General features: G+C 37.3%; 1 protein-coding gene across 13 annotated transcripts in view; it reads left to right on the plus strand.

Annotated features, from left to right (window-relative positions):
• AGFG1 (ArfGAP with FG repeats 1) overlaps nucleotides 1–23,590 on the plus strand; it is a 35,710-nt gene that overhangs the window by 5,736 nt on the left and 6,384 nt on the right. For 5 of the 13 annotated variants that reach the window (XM_077785640.2, XM_085587694.1, XM_085587695.1 and 2 more), the window contains exons 2-8: nucleotides 3,117–3,210; nucleotides 13,716–13,831; nucleotides 14,359–14,521; nucleotides 15,511–15,667; nucleotides 21,078–21,197; nucleotides 21,738–21,896; nucleotides 22,870–23,079. In XM_077785640.2, the coding sequence (XP_077641766.1) occupies nucleotides 3,117–3,210; nucleotides 13,716–13,831; nucleotides 14,359–14,521; nucleotides 15,511–15,667; nucleotides 21,078–21,197; nucleotides 21,738–21,896; nucleotides 22,870–23,079 (1,019 nt within the window). The remainder of the gene's footprint in view (nucleotides 1–3,116; nucleotides 3,211–13,715; nucleotides 13,832–14,358; nucleotides 14,522–15,510; nucleotides 15,668–21,077; nucleotides 21,198–21,737; nucleotides 21,897–22,869; nucleotides 23,080–23,590) is intronic. The other 8 variants (XM_021553688.3, XM_085587697.1, XM_021553689.3 and 5 more) reach the window with 3 other exon arrangements.

Genomic DNA, 23,590 nt, shown 5'->3' on the forward strand with positions numbered 1-23,590 from the left:
AGAACTGCATGAAACACTTGTCAAATACTAGGAAAAAAACATTTTTTCCTATGAAAAAGGGGATTTGTTAATTCCTCATAAGGGATAATTGTATTTGGCTGTCTACCAATATGCTTCCCCCATATGTAGATGAGGTGTTTGTGAATCATTTGGGACATTAAATAGTCTCTGTAGGTAAGGAAGGCTTGGTCCTTGAATCCTGTTTCAAAAATTGCACAACTGCTCTGTTTTAGGGAAATTCCAGGCAATTAATGGATGTTAGAAATCATAAAAAAAAATAGAGAGTTTGCTGTTCTAATGGTAGAACTAAAGTAATTTATCTAAGGAAGATAATGCTTGGGCTGTGTTTGTGTTTATCGTCTTGTCTTGAATTCCTTGTTCAGGGCTGACTTCTTAGGCTGCTTTAGCATAAGAGGAAGCTTTGCATAGGTTCCCTGCATCCTTTGCCATATTCAATGGACATAAATACTTGAATGTACAGTATTTATTGCAGCTTTATAGTTTACTTTAGATTATGGCTGTTAAAGTTCTGTTCAGAATTTCCAATACTCCAGGACCACTGACGTGGTGCTGTGCTCTCTTTCATCCTGCCAGACATCTGACACCTCTGTGTGGTGATCTGATCTTTAGGAGGGTTGCCTTCCTTCTTTTAGCAGGATGGTGTAAGAGAAATGTGAATTCTTCTTATCCCATGTGGATATAGTGTGTATATCAGGAAACCTTATATGTCTGAACTCTTCACTGGAGAGAGAGGCATGAAGGAAGTCTCTGGTGAGATTTAACAAAATCTTATCTAGGCCTCAACCACATTTAAAATTGCTATTTAATAGAGCTGAAGATAGCAGTGTTTGCTGCTGCAAATGCTCTGAAGAGCCCTGGTAGATCAGTGTGGAGTAGGTAAATCTTAAAGAACTTGTGCAGTGCCTTGAAATTGCAAACACAGGTACAACAGAGCACCTAAACTGTACTTACTGCAAAAAGGAATTTCCAGCAGGAGCTAGTGGGAAAGTTGAGATATACTGCCTGTGCTGAGAAACATGTGTATGTGTTAGTGAATAGCTGTGGCTTTTAAATAGTAATTGAATACTTTACAACTACCTAATTGTGCTGCTATTTGTAATTACTAGGACAAGAGTAAATGGTACAGGATAAGGCAGACAGAACTGCTTTTATACTTACTGTAAAAGCAAGGGACAGTAATTGTCATATAACATTTGATGGAGGAGATCTATGTGAAATGCCAGGTGGATGCCAACTTTGTTTCTATGCTGTCACTCAATATGTGATGCTACAAGTGCTATTTAGTGAAATGTAATTACTTGCATGTACAGACTGAGAAGGTGTGTCTTTTAAAAGCCAAAAATGAACAAAACCTAATCCTAGCACCAGATCTGAAACAATTAATTTTAACTGCATGGAGCTCCTACAAGTTTCTTTTAAATTACATCATCTTAAAATGAGTACTCACTTAAAAAAAATCTTAGGTAATACTATAGTATTTTAATAAATGTAATTTATTTGTGATGTAGATGATACAGCTAGATGAAAGATGTTAAATTGGTAACTTCTATTAAAATGTTACTGCTTCGTGTTGTAACCCATATTCAACTTCTTATTAAAAATGTGGAGTTCTTTAACACAGGATCAGAATTGTCTTATGGGTACAGCTGAATTTAGATGTGAAGGTGAATTTCTAATGTAAATGCACAACAATATTTTTCCCATTAGACTTACTTGGAAAACTTGGAAGTGCTAAAATTTTTCTGCCAAAGTTGAATTAGTGTTAGTATTTGGGATATCTGATTTTTGTCATAGGCTGTTCTGATGAATAACAATTTAATTTATAGTTAATACTCTTGGAATAATCATGTAGTTTAAAGAAAACCACTGGCTGTCCTAAATTAGATGTCTGTGTTGTTAATTTTATTTTTATTCTTAAAAGCAAACTGAACCAAATTTAGAATTAAAAGTGTAGGGACAAATACAAGCAATACAGCTATCAGTTGAGTTTCTTAGCGATTTGTTAGCTGTCTATTACATTCCTGGAAAGCTTTTTATGTGCTGTGATAGCTCATGGTTAATGTATATTAGTTGCTTCTTAAGATGGTATTTCGGAGATCCAGGCCTGATTAACCTGAGTGTTAAACTGACCCCTGGTATTTCTGGGTGAGTGTCTCCACTCCTTGGCACATGTGGGATGGGATGTTCCTGCATCCATTGGGCAAATCCCAGCTTGGGTTTGAAGAGGTTCTGGGCAAAAGCAGTAGTTAGCATTTATTTAAAGAAGGAGTTGGAAAAGAAAGCAAACTTTTTCTTACCCTGATGCTGTTGCTCAGCATGTTTTCTCTCTGTGCTTGCAGGCTGTGACTGAGCTGGGTTTGACAATGTCAGGCTGTGGCAGCACAAATGCCCGGTGTTCTGCTGGGGCTGCTGCAGCAGCCTGGCATGGGTGTGAGAGTGGTGCCAATCTGGGCTTAAGGCAGAGCTGCTCATGTTTGGAGCTGTGGCATTAGCAATGGTATCTCTCATTTGAGAGCACACTAAAACCAGTGTATTTTTGTTTTTGTTGTGGTTACTTCTGTAGTGTTCAGGAAGAGGAGTAAGCCCCTGTGCAGGGGCAAAAAGTAAACTATAAAAAGATACTGTGAGGAAACAGGAAATATAGGTTCAAGCAAGAAAAAAATACTGAGCTGAGCAGTTTAGTTTGAAGAAATCTAGTTACTGTGTAGAACTTGTAATAAGAGATCAAAGTCGGGAAGGAGTTGGAGGGAAAGGAAACTACAACTGAAGAAGAGAGGCAAGGGTGAAGCACATTAGGATTTAAAAAAAAGTCTAATTTTCTTTTCTGAAATTTGCATAGAATGTGCCTGAGTGACTTTGCATGAGCGCTTGTGAATATTGGTCTCCCCTGAAGTTCTATTATTTGGCTTTGTACACTGAGTGTTACTTTGAGAAGCACTTACACAGCCTTAAGCTGTATGGCAGTACCAAGAATGAGTGTGCTTTAGAGAGAGATGGCTCCTGATTTTAAAACTGACTGACTTCTAGCTGTAGTGTTAAACATTATTATATGATGATAAATTTCCCAAATGCTGAATACCTTTCTCTTCTTTCAGGCGGGGCTTGAATCCACCCCACAGAGTGAAGTCGATTTCAATGACTACGTTCACACAACAGGAAATAGAATTTCTGCAGAAACATGGAAATGAAGTAAGTATTACTTGGAGAATAAAGTGAGTTTGGCACTTTAGTATTAAAGTTGAAAACACTATGTAAAGAAAACTTTAGGTTTTTTGTTTGGTGAGGTTTTTTTTTGGCAAAAGCTAGACAGAAGTCTTTTGAAGCCAACATCATTTGAAATGAGGCTTCTGAAAAACTTGTTTCATTGGGTAGCCGGTCATCATAATGTTATTGCCCAGCCTAGACAATCCAGATTCACATGATCAGTATTTCTGAATTGGGTTTTCTTTCGATTTTTCATAAGGTGATATGCAGCCATCATTTTTTTTCGTTTAAGCTCAGAACTTGAAACTGACCACAGTAATATTTCCTGAAGGAGTGTACTGTACCAAAAATAAATACAAAAGTACACTTGTAGCTGTATTTTTTCACATTTGGTATCAGAAAGTCTTCTAGTAGTTTTAATAATTAATAAAATAATAATTAATAATCAATTTACAATTAATAATAATTTAAATACTTAATAAAAGTATATCCATATACTTGCATATGTGTGTTATAGTATATTCATATTGAATATTCTTGGACAGAGGAAAGAAAGGGAGAAATTGTTATCCAGCAAGTAGTTAGTGGCAGCTTTGAAGAGGACAAGTTTTAGCATACTGACTTTTTGTTCCTTTTAATAGAAGAAAAAATCTGAGTTAAATGTTAGATTGGCTCTGTAGGAATACATGGAGCTCTTAAGCTCTGGATGTGACTATTGCTGACTTCAATTTGAGGGTGAAGTTTGTGATTAATAACATGCTGTAGCCTTAAGGATTTTAGAGGCAGATTTTGCCTCTGTTCAAACTAGATAAGGTTCTGCTTCACATTGATTGTATCTCTACCCTGTTTAGGAGAACTATTGATTGTAGGCTAGAGTGTGTTTTATTAGTGTGCTTTTGTGAAGCTTTGTGGGGATAAATCCCATCATTCAGTAAAATGCTGATACTTAACTTTCTTAAAAGTTGGTCCATTCATAACTGTCAGGTTGGAGAATGAAACAGAAGTAGTAATTTCTTTTTCTGCCCTGGTAAATGTGTTATTTGTTGAAATGACTGTTAGTGGCTGATTCCTCTAGACAGAGCTAGAATAAGGCCTGAGCTCTCCCAGATTTGATAAAATACTCTTAATGGCTAGGTTGGTTGGGTTTTCTAAAACTGTAGAGCATTGTATATGTATAAAGTATATATTAGTCAGTATAAAAGTCAGCATTACTGACGTTTTGCATGGGAAATTTAATAAAGAATCTTCTGTGAATTCACATAGAGTGTGTTGGAGGCTCTTTCCATAAGATTAGATCGTAAACTCCGGCTTTGCTTTAAGCTTCACAAAGTGTAAAGGAAAACATGTGTTTGTAGCTTCCTCCCTGTATTTAATTTCATTTTTTACTAAACTTGCTATGTCTAGAGAGTGCTATGAGTTTATTTTCACTGATCTGGAACCTGAAGTGATCTCTTCACAACTGATTTGTGTGGTTGTCCTTCTCGTTATAGCCATGACTAGTCTGCTAATCATAATGATTTTGTTGATACATAATTTATTATTGACATTAAAAAAAAAAATCACAGACCTCTGCAGTGCTATTCTATTTCAAAAGCAGAGGTCTTGGCACTTGCAGTACTCCAATTAGAGAATTGCAATGATTTAAATGAGCTGCTTCATAAATTAAGATGTCCTTCTGAGTTTAGTTTTAGGTTGTTGATTATTGCTTTAATTCTTAAGTAGAACTGAATAGACACTTGTAAGTGCCGATGGTACATTCAAGGAGTGCTCAAATATTGAACAGAAATGATTATTGTTTTAAACACTGTTAGAAGTTTAAAACCTAGTTAAACATGTTGTACTTTATGTTGCAGTAGTTAAATAGGTATTTTGTTTTCTCTTGCTGGTATTGGACTTTGGAATACTTATCTGCAGATAAAATAATGTATTGGACAGAGGAAATTCATCAGACCTCACAAAAAAAAACATTTCTTTTGCTTAGCTTACTCTTCAGCATAGGAGGCTCTTGTGTGTATAGGAAGAGAGGAAATTGCCTAAAATAAGACTTTTCAAACATGGAATTGTCCAATGTTGTAATATCAACAATTAAAACAATTGTACAGCAATACATATAAAGAGAGGCTCAACTTTTTTGGCAATCTATCATGTTTAACTTCCATTTTTCTGTAACTTCTAAAATACTTTCATTCCAGCTTGCTTTTTCTAGTCTTTCTCCAACATGGCCAAGGTCTCTGTGATAACCTTTCTTGCTTCCAGATGAGTGGGTCGTGGTTGTACAATAGGGATCTTGTTCTGAATACAAAGTAAAATAGCAAGAAAACTTCCATGAGATAAAGTAGTTAAGGTGCTGAGTTGTTGTTAGAGGAAGTAGTTTTCCACTCTCATTCAAAGGGTATTTATAAGGTCAGTGTATTATATGAGGTTTAAGTCCTCTAAAAAAACTCAACCACTCAAACCACACAAAGAAAAAAACCCAAAACACTTCATAATATTTAAAATACCATCTTTTCCGCAGTTGTTATAAATGACTGTCTTTGTGGCACACATGGGTAAAACATTCAGTTACTGAAAGGCTTCTGCAATGCAACTGCTTCAGGGAGAGATTATTCAGAGCAGCTCTTCCTTAGGTGAGACACCATCTTTCCCAAATACACATATTCTAAGAAACGCCTTTCTGGCACATTATGCCATTAATGCCTTTCTTGAACATTATTTTAAATGAGGTTTTACTGTTTCAAAGAGAGTTTAAAATCCTTATACTGTATTAGAAGACACCTATATTTTAGTGTTGCTTGCTCATCTGGAGGTATAAACAGCTGACCAGTCTCCAGTTTTGCTAATATTGAGATTAGGTCACTGCATTGAGAATGGAGGCATCTTCCAGCTGACATTCCTCAAGTGCCTTCTGAAATCCTTTTAAAGGATAAAGGCATTTCTGACTCACTGGGTAGAGTTTTTTGTCTCCTTGCCGTCTTCATGAAGAGCAGTGTAAAGTATTTTCACATTTTCTCATTAGGAATAATGGGGAGAGAGTGATATGGAGATGTGTCTTGTTTCAATACTTCATCCTCAAATGATGCTAGTGCTGATTTGGCCTCTGATTCAGTTGTGCAGTGTAGTAGGAAGTGAACTCCCTATTTGAAGAAAGTGGAGGTGGTGCTAATCTCCTGTTGCCATTATAGCTGTGAATATTTATTCAGAAACTTTCCTCTAAGATGAAGAGTAGTATTATGAGGCAAACCAGTAACAGAGTTAATTTTTTTCCTACCATTTTGAAAAATGGCATTTTATAATCTTTCCAGATAACCAATTCTAATATGTAGAATTCCTGTGGTTGAAGAAAAAGATCTTGATGGTCTTATATTTAGAAAATCTCTTACTCTGGGGCAAGGACCATGTTTACCTGAGCTAATGAGTAGAATACATGAAGTTATGCTCATATATTCTGGTGGAGTTATTTTAATAGTGCTGAATTTTGGTTTGATGCCAATTTTCCTGACTCTCAATAGCACCTGTGCAAGTCCCTGTTTCCTGCACTCTTGCAGAACTGACAGCAGTCTGAGTCTGGTTCAGAGCTGGTGTTAGGCCAGAGCAGAATGCTTCCCTAGAATCTCCTTTACTGTGGAATGTGGCCCAGAAACCCTGGAGTGGAAGGAGCAGTCCTAAGCTGGAGCTGATGAGTGCTGACAGCACGGGCTGTGCAGTCAGGTGTCCTTGGAGTACATTGCTGCTTCTGTTAATACGATACAGAGATACATGAGCTGATTGTGTGTAGAACAATGTCTTTGTTAGCTGGCTTCATCTGCTTATGAAACCGCTATAACTTCTAGACCCAAACTGCCTTTGAAATCAGTACTCTGGCAGTATAAAATTCTTTTAACCTACAGAGATTAATGAGTAATATTGACATCAGAAGTGCAGGATAACGAAACAAAGCTAAACTTGCTTACATAAAGAAACTGTTTCCAAATCTTTCTTCCTGTAGGGTGTTATGTTTTGGAACATAGTTTTGTTGTGTGGTAATGTGCAGTTGTTTGCACTGCCAGCATTATATTTGGTGCATAACTGAAGTTATTTTATTGGCAGGGAGGGGGAGAAGAAGAAATCTAATTTGGCATTTACCAGCCTTCTGAAAGGTATTATCTTGTTAGAGCTTTTTAAACTAGACTGACATGTGTAATCTTCCTATGCAGTGGTATGTCTGGGTCTCCAGAAGTGTTGTAGGTCAAGTAGTGTGCTTTTTCCTAGGTTGAAGTGCAGCTTCTATCAACACAAGGATGTGTCCTGTATGAGCTTTTCCTTGCCTTGCTGCCTTCACCTCATACAAGAGCAGGAGGCTCAATGAGCAAGAACTTAACTTCGCTGGCCTGGCGGAATTTTTATTCTTCCTAACCAGCACAGCTGTGCTAACAGGAGTTTCTGAAGTGTGGTGGCTCAGTGTGTTGTGTAAGCAGAAGGCCTTTGTCTCTCCTATATCTGCCTTCCCCCACACACTGGAGATCTCTATCAGTGAAATACTTATGACATGGCAAAGCTTTATTTGGTAGCTGAAATACGTAACACTGGAATAGAAATAACTGAAGTCTCAGATTCTCAGTGTTTATGCAAAATTTAATGGATAATGCCAATTATTTTCTTAATTAGCTGTTTTTTAGTAGGCCTGTTCTTTCCCAACTCTAAAAACAGGAAAAGACCCCAAAGCATGTGAACAAATAGAAAGCAAAATAAAAGCTACACTTTTGAGGAAAACACGTACATGTATTTGAGCCCTGCTTGGAACACCTGAAAGCATGAAATGTTACTGGAGGCTGGGTTTTAAACCAGAAACCTTTCTGATTAACTTTGTTTTGTGGTGTGCCAGATGTGCATTGAATGGGATGTGTTCTTTGTTGCTTTCTGTCAAAGCTGAAAACAAAGGTAATTTCTCAAAGTGTAGAACTACAAAAGTAAATAATGAATGGAAAACCTAACATATGGTAAATACAATTACTCTGGGAAAAACAGTTCTCCATAAGATGGAATAGCTGTCGAGTGCAGATTCAGGGAGACCAATGGTATGAAGAGAAATATAGGTAAAGGCTTTATTATAACATACAATATGCACTTGGCCCAATTTCTCCTTTCAATGATATATTTAAGTTACGGCAACTCACAGTTTCTGCCTTGCTACCTCCTGGGTTTTTATCTAGGTCAGGGTGAGTAGGTTGATGCTGGTTGTGATTCTTTCCCTCTTTACTTCACGCTGTACTTGCTGATCTAATTCTGAACGTCCCAGTATCTGGTTGCCAAGTGTCCAATGACATCCCTTGCAGGACTGGAGCTTGTTGGTAGAGGACAGGTAATACCTTTCCCAAAGCAGTTGTAAAGGGATTCTCATGAACTTTTAAATTCCATGAAGACAACTGCTGAGTCTTGTAATCTACTTACTGTTATCTGACAAGGTAAAACTTGGTTTTGTCTTGATTTTTGCAGCCCCCAGAGTGTAGTAGTGGCAAAACTTCAAAGCTTTGCTTCTGTCAAGCCTTCAACAAAAGTAGACTTTCAAATGCTGCATACGCTTAGTCATTCTGACTTCAATGCTCTCCTGTTTTTTCCCTGCTCCATTGGTGAGCCAGTGGGACATGGACTAATTATACTTTTCAGGGACAGTGGACAATGATTATGGATTGTTGGATATGTTCCACTGTTTCTAGGGGCTTCCACATAACTTGAATGTTTACTCTTGGCTCCAGCTAGTCAGGCTCTTCTCTAAGCAGAGCATTTTGTTTGATAGAGCTGTGGTTATCAAAATTAGGAGTATAGCAAAGCTTTCAGCAAATAAACGGAGCTTTCAGGCACAGGCTTATTGGTGCTGTTGTTGCAGAAAGAACAATGTTAATATTAAATGGCTGAACCAGAGTATTCCCAAGGAGATGGTGCAATATAGAAGGATTTCAGAAAACCATAGAATTTTTAACCCCAATACCTTAATAGCAGTGTTGTGTAATTGTGTCGTAAGTTGGGATGATGCTTCATATGTTGTATGTAAAAGCAAAAGAATGAGTAATTCTGTTAAAATGGGGCTGAAGATGTGTCATACATTTTGAACAGTAGCATTTTCTGAATGAGCTCTGCAAGTGTGATTTATATATGCAGCTGTTAGAGGGGTGGTTTGAAATACATGCTCCTTGGGATATCAAATTCAAATTTTTAAAAACATGTTTTCAAAATAATCAAAAATTGAGAACAATTACTTTCTTAATTTTTTTTCCAGATAGTAAAGTTGTATTAAATAAGAAAACCCTGTTTAGTAGAGCAACTGCTTGCTTACGGCTTGGGTTTGTGCAGGTTTACATTTCCTTTAAAGCCTTTTTACAGTTCCTCCCTGCTTCCATGTCATACAAGAAATGCCCTGCAAGAGTCAGCACATGCTGTGGATAACTGTGCTGAATAACTGTGGGAGTACCTATGCAGTTCAGGTGTCCTGCCTGGGCAGTTGTTGGGCCAGACAGAACATAGCACTGAAGCTTATGATGAAGTGTTGGCAACTAAAGTTGCCAACTTTCTATACTTGTGCTATTTTGTTGTTGTAATGAATCTTTTGGTTAGCTGTCCAGTTCAGATAGTGAATTAGTGGGGAGTAATCAGGGTACCAAAGTTATAAATGCTGAGTCATCTTCCCCCACCATAAACAGCAAGTTGTATGGCATAAGTTTCCCTGATATTTATCACAAGAGTAACTTTTGCATAGCTTTGAAACAAAAAATATGATGGCCTGATCAATAAAGCAAAAATAACAATTTCTCATAGCAAACTTCTTTCTTTACACAAAATTCAGGACTGTTGGTGACTTACTTTAAAATGACTATGGGCAGATAACTACTTCAAGAAAACACAATTGCATGATGTGAGTTCTGTCTCTGACAACAGTATTTTTTTAATTTTATTTTTCAATTTTGATTTCATCCTGTGGTATTGCACAGCTCTCTGCCATTTGTGTTTTTTTAGATGGCTGAAAATTGTTTTGTGATTTACTTGAAGCATAATCAATGCAGTGTTGTGGATCCCTGTCAAGTCAGATGATGGTAGTAGAAGTACAGCTAGACAGAGTACACAGGTCACCAGCAAACAAGGGAAGACAATGGGCCTTTTATTGGGCTCTGAATGCCTGCTTGGAATGACTGCTGATGTTCAAAGCACTGTGTGCTACTTCAGACAGAAATATGTGCCTTTCCATGGTTTCTGGTGTGCTTCTAAAGCCTCATAAAATATGCTTTTCTAAAGGACTTAAGTCAGAATTGTGTAGGTTGGAAAAAATCTTTAAGATCATCAAGCCCAACTGTAGTAGGAAGACAAAACAAGCTGTTTTTGGTACAAGCATGGTCTGAAATGCCTCTATGAGGATGTGATTTACCCTACAAATTCCAGTCATGTCACCCACTTAGTCTTATGGTTCATTCCCATCAGTCCCACTATCCAAATCCAAACTACTCTTATATATTGTGGGTGTCTGGTTTTGGCTTAAGACTTGTCCATTTTAAGAACTTTTAAAAAATTATACTTCCTTTGATAACTCTTTAGGTAAAGAAACTTAGATGAAATGTAATTTGCATTTGGTGTGGTAAATGTTTTACACTGTTTGTACAGGTCCCCCATTCTCTAGTACAATGAGAATGTCTTGCTGAAGTGTGTATGACTAAGTAGGTTCTTTGGCTTAGTGGTTGTCCATCAGTAAAACTGGTAGTAAAATTGGTTGCCCATTTAGTAAAACTGTTCTCTGTGCTGCCAGCAACAGAAGAACATGGAGTGCCTGTCAGTTTGTTTAAATTAATTACAGAAGTGACTTAAGGCATATTTCACTTGTTACTTCCTTTTGTGGTTAGGTATTTAGAAGGAATTAGTTGCTCCAGGAAACACTTTTGGAAACCTGTTTTCTGAAGGTTTGCAAAAATTGCAATGCAATGGCAAGAGCTGATGCCTTTAAGAAGCTTGCATCATTTTAAACGAACAGGTGTTTGTTAAGCACAGTCCTCCTCCGTTCCTGTTTGCATATTCATATAATTGTATCTACTATAGCTCTGTAGCTGGTAATGATCTGAAGTCACACAGCACCTTGTTTCCTGAGTCCTCACAGAGATTATCTGTAGTGGTCACAATGGCCTGAGATATTGACCTGGAGCTGTGGTGGTTGTTTGGTTTGCATTGTTTGTTGTTGGGCGCTTTCATTTGTTTGTTTTGAAGGTCTTTTGTTTTATTTTCTTCCCCTCTCACTCCAAATGCTTAGGTACTTCAAGGGGAAGATGAAGCAGAGAACTGGGAGGGAGAAACATGAAAAACTGGGTTGTGGTTTGTTGCTGTGAGTTGATGATCTTCAGGTTTCAATTGTAGCAGTGACATGGTAACTGTGATTAGTTTCTTTGATCTGACTTGTTTTGGGTGGCAGAAGGAGAAGTAATTGGATGGGGTGGTATGGGTGGGGAAGGAGCCCTCCTCTGTCATTTGCCAGCACATCTCAGGTTGGATGCAAATTGATTATCATGGTAGAACCCCAAGTGTTACAGTGCTGGGTGCAGAATGAAGTAGGGCTGTTGTAACATTTGTCTTTCTGCTTGTCTGAAATTTAAGCACAAATTTTCTTTTCTTCAGTGTTTCCTGATGTTCTTTCCAGTATTTAAGTTGGGGTTGGGAAGGGACTGTGTAGATTTAAACACCACCAACTCCTGCTGCTAGAGATTCTGTAAATAGCCACAAGCAGGACTTCTCTTCCTCTAAGCAATCATATGACTGCTGCTTGTATAGTTATACTCACAAATCTAAGTATGGAAATACTACTGCTGGCTCACTTCAGGCTATTCACTGCAAGTTTAAAGCTACACACATAAATATTTTGACTTTGTATGTTTTGTTACCAAAAAGCAGTGAAAGATTGGTGCTGTTAAAACAGTGGTTCTTGATATTAGCTTTTACTTTAAAACAGACTTGTGACTTTTTTTGACTAGGTTTGTTTTCTAAGTTTGTATGAAGAAATATTAACCAAATATATTAAGTTTCATTTTATTTATTACTGTACTGTAAGAATGACTGTTTAATTTTGAGTGTGTTGAACTTGACCCATCATGGAGTAGAATTGCAGAAGGAATGCAAAATTGCTGAGTTTATTTGTGGTAGGAGCTACTGATCTTAGCTCTAAATTAGCTATATAAATACTCATTTAGAAATCTTTTGATCATTAGATCTGTTTCCTGTTGTTGTTTGTCTCTGTCCAGTAGATGATGATAATTTTGGTAATTAAGGACTGTTAGGTGTTGCATATGCAATTGGGCTATTTAGAACTGAAACATCAAATATGAAATATATAGTTAGGATGTGTGTGTAATCTCTCTAATGCTGAGCAATCTTTGAAATTATCTATAAGATTTATCATGTTTGCCAAGCAGTTTGGGGAAGTTACTGAAGTGGGAGTATCACAGCTTCTGAAAGTTGTCAGATCAAGGTAGAGCAATCAGTTTTGCAGCTCTTGGTTGTTAGAGCCTGAAGATCACTGGGGACGATGTTGAAAACCTGACACTTGCAGGGATAGAGGGCATGTTTGTAGTAGGCAGGTAGGAGAGATGGTCAGGGCTATTTCAGAAAGGGTGTGGGAAGAAAGATATGCAATATAAAAACAAAGCTTTTTTGACTCTCCTTCTCTGGAAGAAACCTGTTCTAAAAGGGCACTGCATTTTTGAGGGCAGCTAATGTTTGGTGTTACTGTTTGGGTGGATATTCAGGTTACTTGCAGAATTGTCTGAAGGGCTTAAACCATTTCAAGTTAGAACTCCTACATCTTGTTTCATTTTGAGAACACCTTTCCTCTTGTTTTGCTCAGGAATTGAAGCTTGAACATACTGAGAATTTTGCATGTGGTTCAACTTTTGCTCATTCACAACTACAATTAGAAAATGAAATTGGAGCAGGAGTATTTTTACCCCTTATCTCATACCATCACTCAAATGTATATAGTATTGTAGAAACTGCATCATGGTAACAAAGGCTGTTGGAAAAACAGTTCTTGTACTCAAATAGCAATTAAAAGTATAAATACTGAACCTTGGATTCTTTAAAATCTACCATTTGGGGTTTGGGGCATATGGAATCTGTTGAAACAGTTTAGGCCCTGAAGTACAGTGAGGGAATGTGTAGAATTAAGTGAAGAAGAATCTTAAAGATTGCAAGTAGAAATCAGGTGCTTTGCATTTCATGAGCACATTCTACAAATATTTTGTAAATGGAGTGTTGGATGTTGAAATTGGATGCTGGGATCTGCTTGCCCTTCTGTGACAGGCAACTTTAGGTATTTAGACTGGTACGTGGTGCACCAGTCAGTTGTTACAGCAGCTCAATCTGGAATATAAATTATGCAGCCCCACACTTTAATGGTTTGATGTGTTAACAACAGTAAATTTAAATGGGCTTTGAATTAAGGTATTTTCTCAGATTAATCTGATTTGTTGTGGTTTTTTTTTGTTAAGGTGTGCAAACAGATTTGGTTAGGCCTGTTTGATGATAGATCATCAGCAATTCCAGACTTCAGGGATCCACAGAAAGTAAAGGAATTTCTACAAGAAAAATATGAAAAGAAAAGATGGTAAGATATCTTTACTATTATAAAGATTGCCCCTATGATGAGAAGTGAAGATGGACTGTTTGCTATCATTTTGAGTGTCCTTTCCTTCTTTGAGTGCGCTTTTCAAACTAGATTACATGGCTCTGTAAAGTGAAATGGTTTCTGAACTTTAGAGCTCCTATAGGAAGCAGAGAAGACAAACAAGTTTCTCAATGTTCATATTGATGGAACAGAAATGGCTTAAGAGGATGTCAACAACAGCATAAAGTAAAAGTTTTGCAGACTATTATTTCCCATCCAATTTATTAGTATGGGAAAGACACGTTTTGTATTGAATAAATGCTAGAAATATTGATGACTTTAAATTCTAGTCCATTTAAAGAAAAAATCTGTGGCATATTTAAAGAAGAGGTTCTTTGCAAACTACTGGGAGAGTCTATTGCAGGATTGGAGTTTCAGTAGCAAAGCTGAGATCTGCCAGTTCTCAGCTTCACAGTTAAGAACTTCTCACGTGAAACTGTAAAAACCATTGCTCTTCTTGCATGTAGGTATGTTCCTCCAGAGCAAGCAAAGGTGGTGGCATCAGTCCATGCATCCATATCGGGGTCTTCTGCCAGTAGTACAAGCAGCACACCTGAGGTGAAGCCACTCAAATCTCTCTTGGGAGAAGCTGCACCCGCACTGCACTTAAACAAGGGCACACCTAGCCAGGTGAGTAATGACTGCTGAGCACAGAACTGTTCTGCAGTTCTTGTTACCCTTTCAGTGGCCCTTGCAATAGCAGCTGCTATGATCTGTAGCAACTAATATGATCTCTGTATGTTGTATATTTTACTGAAGTATATACATGTTTGCAGATCAGGTACTAAATTAAGTTTGTTTCTATTGACCAAATTGACTTTTATTATTTTCAGTAAGCAGAGTTTTCCAGTGTGATAGGATTAATTGTCTTTTGCATAAATACCTGTAAAGTTTGGACCTGATGTGTTATATTTCCGTCTGTGCATTTTCTCTTTGAAAATAAGAAAATGACTGATGTTGTTAACTGTGAGATTAGTAGTGAATATGTGGATGAAAGCATGTCATATTTATTATGGCTTCCTGTGCATTGTGAAACTGTCTTAAGTGGCTTTCAGGAGATGTCTGCATGTTGTAAAGTCAAACAACACTGTGTACTTAGATTTTTGGAGGGAGGACTGTTTGGAAACTGCCATCAGGATACAGGCAACTCTTGAATGAACCTCTTTTAACTCAGACAGTAGAAAATTGCAACTTCAAGCCTTGCTATTAAATTCTCTTGCTATTTTCTCTCCTTATACTGAATTCTAAAGATTTTTTCAGAATGTAGTGAATAACTATTTTCCATGTTATAAAATTAAGTTTTATTCTTGTATTTGTACAATATTTACAGTTTCAAATACGAAATCTGAAGTTGCTGGTAATATATTGTTACTTTACTCTTCTGGGTCCTATTAAACTATGTAAATCTGCAACAGAGTTCCTTTAAAAGCCAGAGAAATAGTATAAATTGTCTTCCTCATACTATAGGAGGAGGGTGTGTCCTACATACAGCATCTTAAACTTGAGGAATAAATGTCTTGTTAAGGAAATAAGCTTAGTCTAGCCTGCTAATATTTTGTAAATGTCAGTTTGGTAAAATATCACCTTTTCGTACTAGCTAATAGAAATCGTGTTTGTAGTCTCCTGTTGTAGTTCGATCTCAAGGACAGCAGCAACAAGAAAAGAAACAATTTGACCTCCTCAGTGACCTTGGCTCAGATATCTTTGCTGCTGCTCCTCCTCAGTCAACTGCTACAGCTAATTTTGCTAATTTTGCACACTTCAACAGTCATACAGGTAGGTATCTGGACCACTGTATCCCTTTTAATTGTATAAAATGTACTTCTAATTTTGATGGCTTTTGATTAAACTTCATGAGGTGTATGTAATCTCTGTGCTTTAGGAATATTGTATTGCTCAAGGTTTCTTTCAGGTCTTTATAAAGAAATGTTGAAAACATAAAGACTGACAATTCTGCTTCTGCAAGTGGGTGTTGCTATAGATATTCACTAGGATGTATGATTACACTGTTTCTGCCTACTACTAAACTTTAGGTTCTTTGGGGGAGAGAGAGGATGAGTAACAAAATTTTGGGAGAAGCTGATACTAGACCTTCAATTTTCTTTCTGCAAGTTATTAGGAAGAGCATTCATGAAAAGCAAGCAGATACAGACTTTCAAATGCATTGATAATGACTGCCAGTTTGTCAAAGGAAAAACCAAGGCTTGCCCAGTTTAAAGAGTGATCTCATCTTTTGTGTGTGTGTCTGTTTGAAAGCTGAGTACTGCTCATGTGAGCAGTATTCTGTAGTTTCAGGAAGGCTGAATAAGCCTTCAGCATATGTATTGACTGAGGAAAGGGGATAGGCCTTGAATTCTTAGAGGATGACTTCAGTAAAATATATTGAACCCTCAGGGTTTTTTTTTTCCAGCCAAAGACCAAGAGCCATAGAAGTGTATCCTAAAGACAAAGTCAATTCTGTGGTCACTGAAGTTTGTTGTTGCTAGCTTACCTTGTGGCTGTGGGAAAGAACCTTTGCCTGCCTGGTCCGAATGGACTTTTCATCTAGTTCTGAGAGAAATTGTGATGCTGCTAGGCCACCCAGAATAAGAGACATTTCTTACAAATCAGTCCTGAAATTGTTAACAGCCAAGATAGTGTCATAGCAAAATACCAAGGATTTATCCAAATTAATGTTGTGAAATAAATGGCTGAATTCAGTAACAATGCAACAGCAATTATTGTTCTGTGTGTTCTGTAAAATCCTTAAAATTAGATTTCATGTTAATCAGGATTTAGGACGTGTGTTTAACTGGGAGAACTGGTGCTGACTGGCTAATGCTGTATAATGTTATTGAAAAGACTGCAGATGGTTAATTTTTTTCTAATAAGTTCTTTCCAAACTTGATTCTGAATGATTCTTTATGTATATACCCTTAATTATTCTTAGTGCTTTTTAGGAGTTGAAAATTCCATTAAAGCAGTATTTTAATAGTTTGTTCCAAATCTAGGTAAAATTCCATTGCATCTTTGATGGGTAATTTTTAAAAGGGTAAAAAGCTATAGGATCACTCCAGAATAAATATAATCTGAGGAGAGAGTCTGTTAATTTCTGGTCACAAACTAACCATTGTGGTCATTCTTATGATGTCTTACCATAAGTTTTAGAGCCCAAAGCAGTATCAGGGCTAGTAATTCAGTTTCTAAAAGAAAGAAACCTGATTTTCAGTGTGTGATAGCTGAACATGTATTCCTGACTTGTTACCTGAGGCTTGTCTTGTGTGCAGTAAGTACAGGGTAGTGTTAGTGAAATGAATAACAAAATGTTACAGACTTTTCCTTTGGAACACAAGGAGGGTTGATCAGTCTGCCAGCTTTGGCAAAGATGAATTTGAAATGCTCATTAAGGAGCTGTATAAACATGTAATTTTTGTTAGCAATTACACACTGCTAAGGAGGATGGGAGAATTTGCACTTAGTCCAGCACTACTTTCTCAAAGTTTATAGTCTGGTCTTCTTGTTTTAAGGCTTGGTTTTAGCTATGTGTGTAAGAGGTGAAGTTTTTTCCCTTCCTGTACACAATGCTAACTAAATCACTGAAGAGACCAGCAAACTTAAGATCCTTCAGTATAAATTACTGAGTGCAGCAGCTGATAGGAAAATATTAGCAAACTTGTGCCATAATCTGTGAAGTGTAGATGTAAATCTTGAAAATTATGCAGGAACTGCAATTTATGATTTTCTGCTTTCCAAATTCTTTTATGTATTAAGCTGGTTCAGGATATTGTTGCTTATTGAAGGGGAAACGTACTGACCTTATGTTTGCTGTTGGTATTTAATTTACAAAGTTCTGTAATGTCTGCAAAATCAAGATTTTGAAGATGGTACATGACTGATTTGTCTGTAGTTTATAGACTGGTAATCGCAACAGGGATCAAAATTTTTGGCATGTAGATATATTAAAAACTAGTGGAATAGATGACCTGCACAAAAGATTTTGCAAAGGTGTAGTGACACAGCACAACCCTATTACAAATAACATTGGAGAAGAGACTTTTATCTAGAAAAAGCAAAATAGTATAAGAGTTATTTTGTAGAGATTTTTTTTTGTAGAGATTTTATTTTAGTTCTTTTCCTGTTTTGCAGTGTTTCATGCCTTTATTGCATACCAGGTAGTACAAACCTCACAGAAGAAGCTGCAGAGATTATAGGAGCAGCTGACATTGCCATGACTGGTGTTGTCATCCCTGGCTGTAGCCAGCTGGCTTTTGTACTGCCTTGTTGGTCTGCAGTGTCAAGAGCAGCTGTAAATCCATAGCAATTTGCAACCCCCTGAAGTTCCTGAACTTACTTAGGATTGTTTTTGGGTTTTTGTGTGAAGAACTGAATTTTGGAATTGGTAATCTGCATATTGTCCACGTGCAGAAGAGTACAAGTCTTACCTGGTCTTTACTTTTGTGTCACATTTATTAAGATTGAAATTTTGCTGCATAAAATAAAACAAGATTAATATCAGAATGCTGTGCTGAAGAGGCTTTACAGCAGTACTGTTTTAACATGGGCTCACTTGAAGGACACCCTTTCTGTGTCAGCTGATGCAGTAAAATGAAGTGTTTTGTAATGTAATACACTCCAGTTTTTAATTTGGACCCAAAAGATATTTCATTTAAGATTCTTGACACAGTTTTCTGCTTGTGTGAGTGGTTAAAATGAATAGTCTTGCCCTTATTCTAGAAGTGTAATTTACATATTTAATCCTCTTTGGTCAACTAAAAATTAGTCTCTTACCTGTCCAACTGATGCATTAGGATGAAAGTATCACTTTCATATTTAAAGTAAATTCTTAATCTATTCCTATTAAAAAGCTACTGGTCTAAAAACCAAAACAACTCAAATTTTGGGATTTGGAGTCTGTAAAATGCTATTTGAACCACCACAGAGAATATAATAGAAGTAATTTTTTGTCTGTTTTTGCCAACTTATTGCACACTTCAAGGGTGAAAATAACTTTCCCAAGATCTTGCTTTCACTCTCACTTGCTGACTCTCATGCTGTGGTGGGTTCCAGGTGCTCACGGGGCTGTGTGTTCACTCTCCCATTAGCAGAGTTGGGGAAGCCACAAGAAAACTGATGAGTCAAGAGAAAGTAACTGGGCAAACCAGACTTGACTTAATTTGTTGACAGTAATAGAGTAGGATAGTAAAAAAATAAAACCAAACCTACCTTTATCCCTTCTTGTGAGGTGTAATTCACTCCTGACCATTTTAGCCCCTCCTCATGAGGGGGCTGGGGAATGGGTGCAGTTGTAAGATTTCATCTTTCTTGCTACTTCTTCCTCATGCTGTTCTCCTGCTCCAGTGTGGGGTCCCTCCCTTTTAGTGGGATATGGTCCTTCTCAAACTTCTTGGAATGTGAACCCTTGCCGTGGGTGTCAGTTCTAGAACTGCTCCAGCATGGGTCCTTTCCAAGAGGTGCTGTCCTTCAGGCAGGTCACAGCTCCTGCCAGAAAACCTGCTCCAGCAGCAGCTTTCCATGAGCTCCAGCCTCCTCATGTCTGCCCTACCTGCTCTGGCATGGCTCCTCCACAGGCTGCAGTGTGCAGCATTTGTTGCACAATGGTCCATCATGGGCTGCAGTGGGACAGCTTTCCTTACCATGGTCTTCTCCATGGGCCTTCCCTCCCTCTTAGCTGACCTTGGTATCTGCAGTGTTTTCTCTTGCATTTTCCTCAATCCTCTGTGCAACAGATTCTGCACACTGGTTTTTAACCTTTTATAAACACAATGCCCCAGCTATCACTGCTGGTATCCTTAGCTTTGGACAGTAGTGGGGCAGTCTTGGAGCTGCAGCAGCTGTGCAGCAATGGGGGCAGCTTCTGTTCTGTCCTCACAGGGACCACCTTGGCTGCTCCCTGCTGCCAAAACCATGCTCTGTAACCTAATGCTTATGCACATGGTTTACTAAATGTGGTATTGAGTCCAGCCAAACCTCATCCTCTCTCCCAGGGTACTCGGGGAAGGAAAATGCAGGCACTTTGCTGCTAATCTTTATTAGCAGCATTGTGGAGTACAGTAGTTTGTATCAAAATGTCCTTTCAGTTTATAAATCTGTAGTAGAGATGCTTTTGAATAAAAATTAATTGAAATAACACAACTTTTAATTAGCACTATCAGATTATTAAGCTACAGTACTTTAGCAATTGGCATAATTTATTCTCTTTGTATATACTTAATCTGCAAAACCTCTGCAGAATAAACAAATTCTAACCTAAAAATATAATGCATTGCCATCTGTTATTCTAGAAGTTGTTTTGTGAGCTTTCTTTAGATAGTAACGCAAGTTGCCTTTATAAAAAGGTATGGTTTGCATGTGATTAAAAACATTTTTTCCCTTGTAGCTTGTAATAGAGTTTAAGGGCTTCTGTGGAGCTTACCAGTTAGGCATGCAATTCCTGTTGAGTCTATAGACACTTGAATGTCCAGCTGGTCAAAATTAGATTAGTGTTAACTTCTCTTTTCTCCTATAGCATGACACAAAAGGAAGGAGAAAACTGAAATTCTGTTTAAAATTTCTTGCATATTATTCTGTGGATACACTCTGAATGCTATCTTCTTTCCACTGGCATTGAGTTTCCATATTTCTGTACTCTGATTTAGTTTTTTTTAAAGACTGTGAATTTTCAAGTTAAATGAGTTTATAAACCTAGCCAAAAGTATTCAAGCTGTGCCAACCAAAATTCACCTGAGGAGGAAGCACTTGGTGTATGAGGAATTTGAATTGCCAATATGTTACAAGAATGCCTTCTAATTTTTATGCACAAAGAAATGTTCAGTTAGCCCACAAGTTCTAGTTTTGGAAACTAGGTATTCTGCACTTTATGGCTGCTTGTTCCTGAGCAGCCAGCACCACAAACACTGAGGGTTAAGCTGGAGTGGATTCCATTGGGTCATGCAGTTGTGAGTATCAGCTTGTGTGAGAAGGACAGAAGTAGCATTAATTGATACAGCTCTGTGAATGTGATGTGTGAGAGCTTGTTCAAAGACAACTTTCAATTGTAGAATAATGTGTAATTTTCTTCATGTCAAAAGTAGCACATGGTAGGACATAATCCTTGAAGGCTGTCATGACCATGAATTCAGTTAATACATCTGTTTTTGTGTTTATTTCCCATATCCATTAACATGTTTTGTTCCTTTGCGATTTACAGCGCAGAACTCTGCCAATGCAGGTTTTGCAAACTTTGATGCATTTGGACAGTCTAGTGGCTCGAGTAATTTTGGAGGTTTCCCCACAGCAAGTCAGTCTCCTTTTCAGCCCCAAAATACAGGTAGAAGTCCTAGCACTTTTGATTAATACTTAATTGAAATAATCCTTACCTTTATGTCAGAAGGTACTGAAGTTGAGTTTTTCTTGCATCTGCCTGCTTTAATGTGATCAAGCTGTCTGAAGCTCTGGGGAAACTCAAAATTAATTCCTTGTCTTTGGTGTTGATTTTTTTTCCCCTAATGCTACTCAGAAGTCTGATTTATGGCACTGTGTTTGTTAGCTCTACACCTGAAATAACTATGAAAAGAATAAACAAACTCTACTGCTTTTAATAAGTATTGAATTGACTCTGTCTTCTGAGAGAAGCACTTCAGTAGGTCCAAAAGGATGTCACAGGACCAAACAAGTGTGTGTCTATGTATAGCATATGCGCACACTTCAGTATGCTTGACTTCATGTGTAGAGCCTATTGCTAAAATTTATTTTGCTTTCCTTTAATTTGATCATGCTTTAGAAGTTCTGCTTGAGTTTACACTTGCTGTTTGTCTAGATCTTTGGCTGACTGACTTTCTTTTCCTTTTTTTTTTTTTTTTTTTTTGAGTGTGGTGTTGTTTTAAACTTTTTTTTCAAATTTTCTTTCTCCCTTCTTATGTTAACTTTAACCCACACACAATTTCTGGCTGTCCAGCGTTCAGAACGCTTTCATCTAGCTGCAGTTTTGGTGAATTTACTTCAGCTTTTCCTCTCCAGGCTGTACACAGTAAGTTCCACGCAGTGGAAAACTCGGCTTGCTTCATTTTATGCCATTGTAGTATAGCACTTCCATTCCTGCTGTTGCATATGTTTCAACTTGTTGCTTATGCTTTTAGAAAGTTGTGTTTTCTGTTTTAGAAAGTTCTGTAGTATGAGTGGACTCATCAGCCAACTGTTACAAAATGTGATACACTTAATAGAACAACTTATTTAAATTTAAGTATGCGACCTGCCTAGATTAAATTGTCTGGACAATGAAGAGATGGAAGCTCATGGTGTCATACTTGATCCGAAGTTCAGTTGTGTGGACTCATATCAAATTTCTAAAATTGATTTATGTATCTCTGACTTCAGTGGAGATTTGTTATGAAAGAGCTGTGTTGTGTCTTCCCCCAACCTGTTTCCTGATTGGATGCAGTCTAAAACTATTGAGAACAGAGAACTAAACTCTAAACCTGGACATGAAATCATACAACTTGTGGACTTCCAGGCTTTTTTTTTTTTTTTTTTTTTTTTTTTGCTAGGATGATGACTGACATCTGCAATGACTAAACACTGAACCACTAAGTAAATGTAAATAGTAGATATTCGTTAGCCACATATGGTAGGGAAATGAAGCTTCTGTATTTTGAATGTCAAAGATCAATACAAATACATCTTTTTCTAGGAAGCTTTTATTATTGAAATTACTTTAAACAGCTAAAAATAGCATATAGTTTTCAGAATCAAGTTATGACTGTGATTTGTAGTGTTGAAGTTTGGGGTGTTTATCCCTTATATGCAGTCAAAACACTTTATTATAATTTTTTTCTGACAGCCCACTTTGAAGGAAATGGGAAAGAGCCTTAAATGGGTAGGATGGGGCAGGCAAACACATTGCCTCACATAACCACAAAGGGAGGGTTATTGTGCCATCAGTTGCAGTTGGAGAGACTTTCTAACTTTGGAGCATTGATCATGTTTAACTTAATTTGTTACAGGTGGAAGTGCTGGATCAGTGAATGCTAATTTTGCTCACTTTGATAACTTCCCCAAATCCTCCAGTGCTGATTTTGGATCCTTCAATGCTTCTCAGAGCAACGCCACAGCAACTGCAGCCAGTAAAGCTGCAGTGAATAAACTGAATCTTCAGTCAGCTGACAAATATGCAGCTCTTGCTAATTTAGATAATATCTTCAGTGCAGGGCAAGGTATTAAACTTTATTGTTTGCCATGGTTATTCTGTATGTGTATAGCTACCACAAGGATGGCTGTGCTTGTCAAAATACTATAATGGTATATCAAAATTTCCCTTCTCTAAGTGGTCAGCAGAATTTTGTGTCAATGTACCCTTACCTTAAATGTACAAGATATGAGTTAAGACATCATTCCAAAAGAATGTCATTAGAAGACTACTTTTTGGGAACCTATTCCCTATCGAGATGAATAATTCAACATTAAAATATCTAAATAATCATTACTTCAGTAATGAAAACATACAAAAATACAAATACATATTTTATATTTGTACTAAAACCTGTAGTGGGTGCTCTGGAATGGAGAGCTGCAGTTTTACAAAGAGCTACCAGAGCAGCTTTCCTACCTCTCTGCTGCAAAACCAGTTGGCTTTAGTTTTTCATAAAATAGTAACAGTGATATTTGGATTTAGTTGATAGTAAATTGAGGAGAAAAAGCTAGTTATTCTGTTACTCAAATGTAGTT

The sequence above is a fragment of the Lonchura striata genome, chromosome 9 (genome assembly GCF_050655825.1).
Source record: "Lonchura striata isolate lonStrDom1 chromosome 9, ASM5065582v1, whole genome shotgun sequence".
NCBI lineage: Eukaryota > Metazoa > Chordata > Aves > Passeriformes > Estrildidae > Lonchura > Lonchura striata.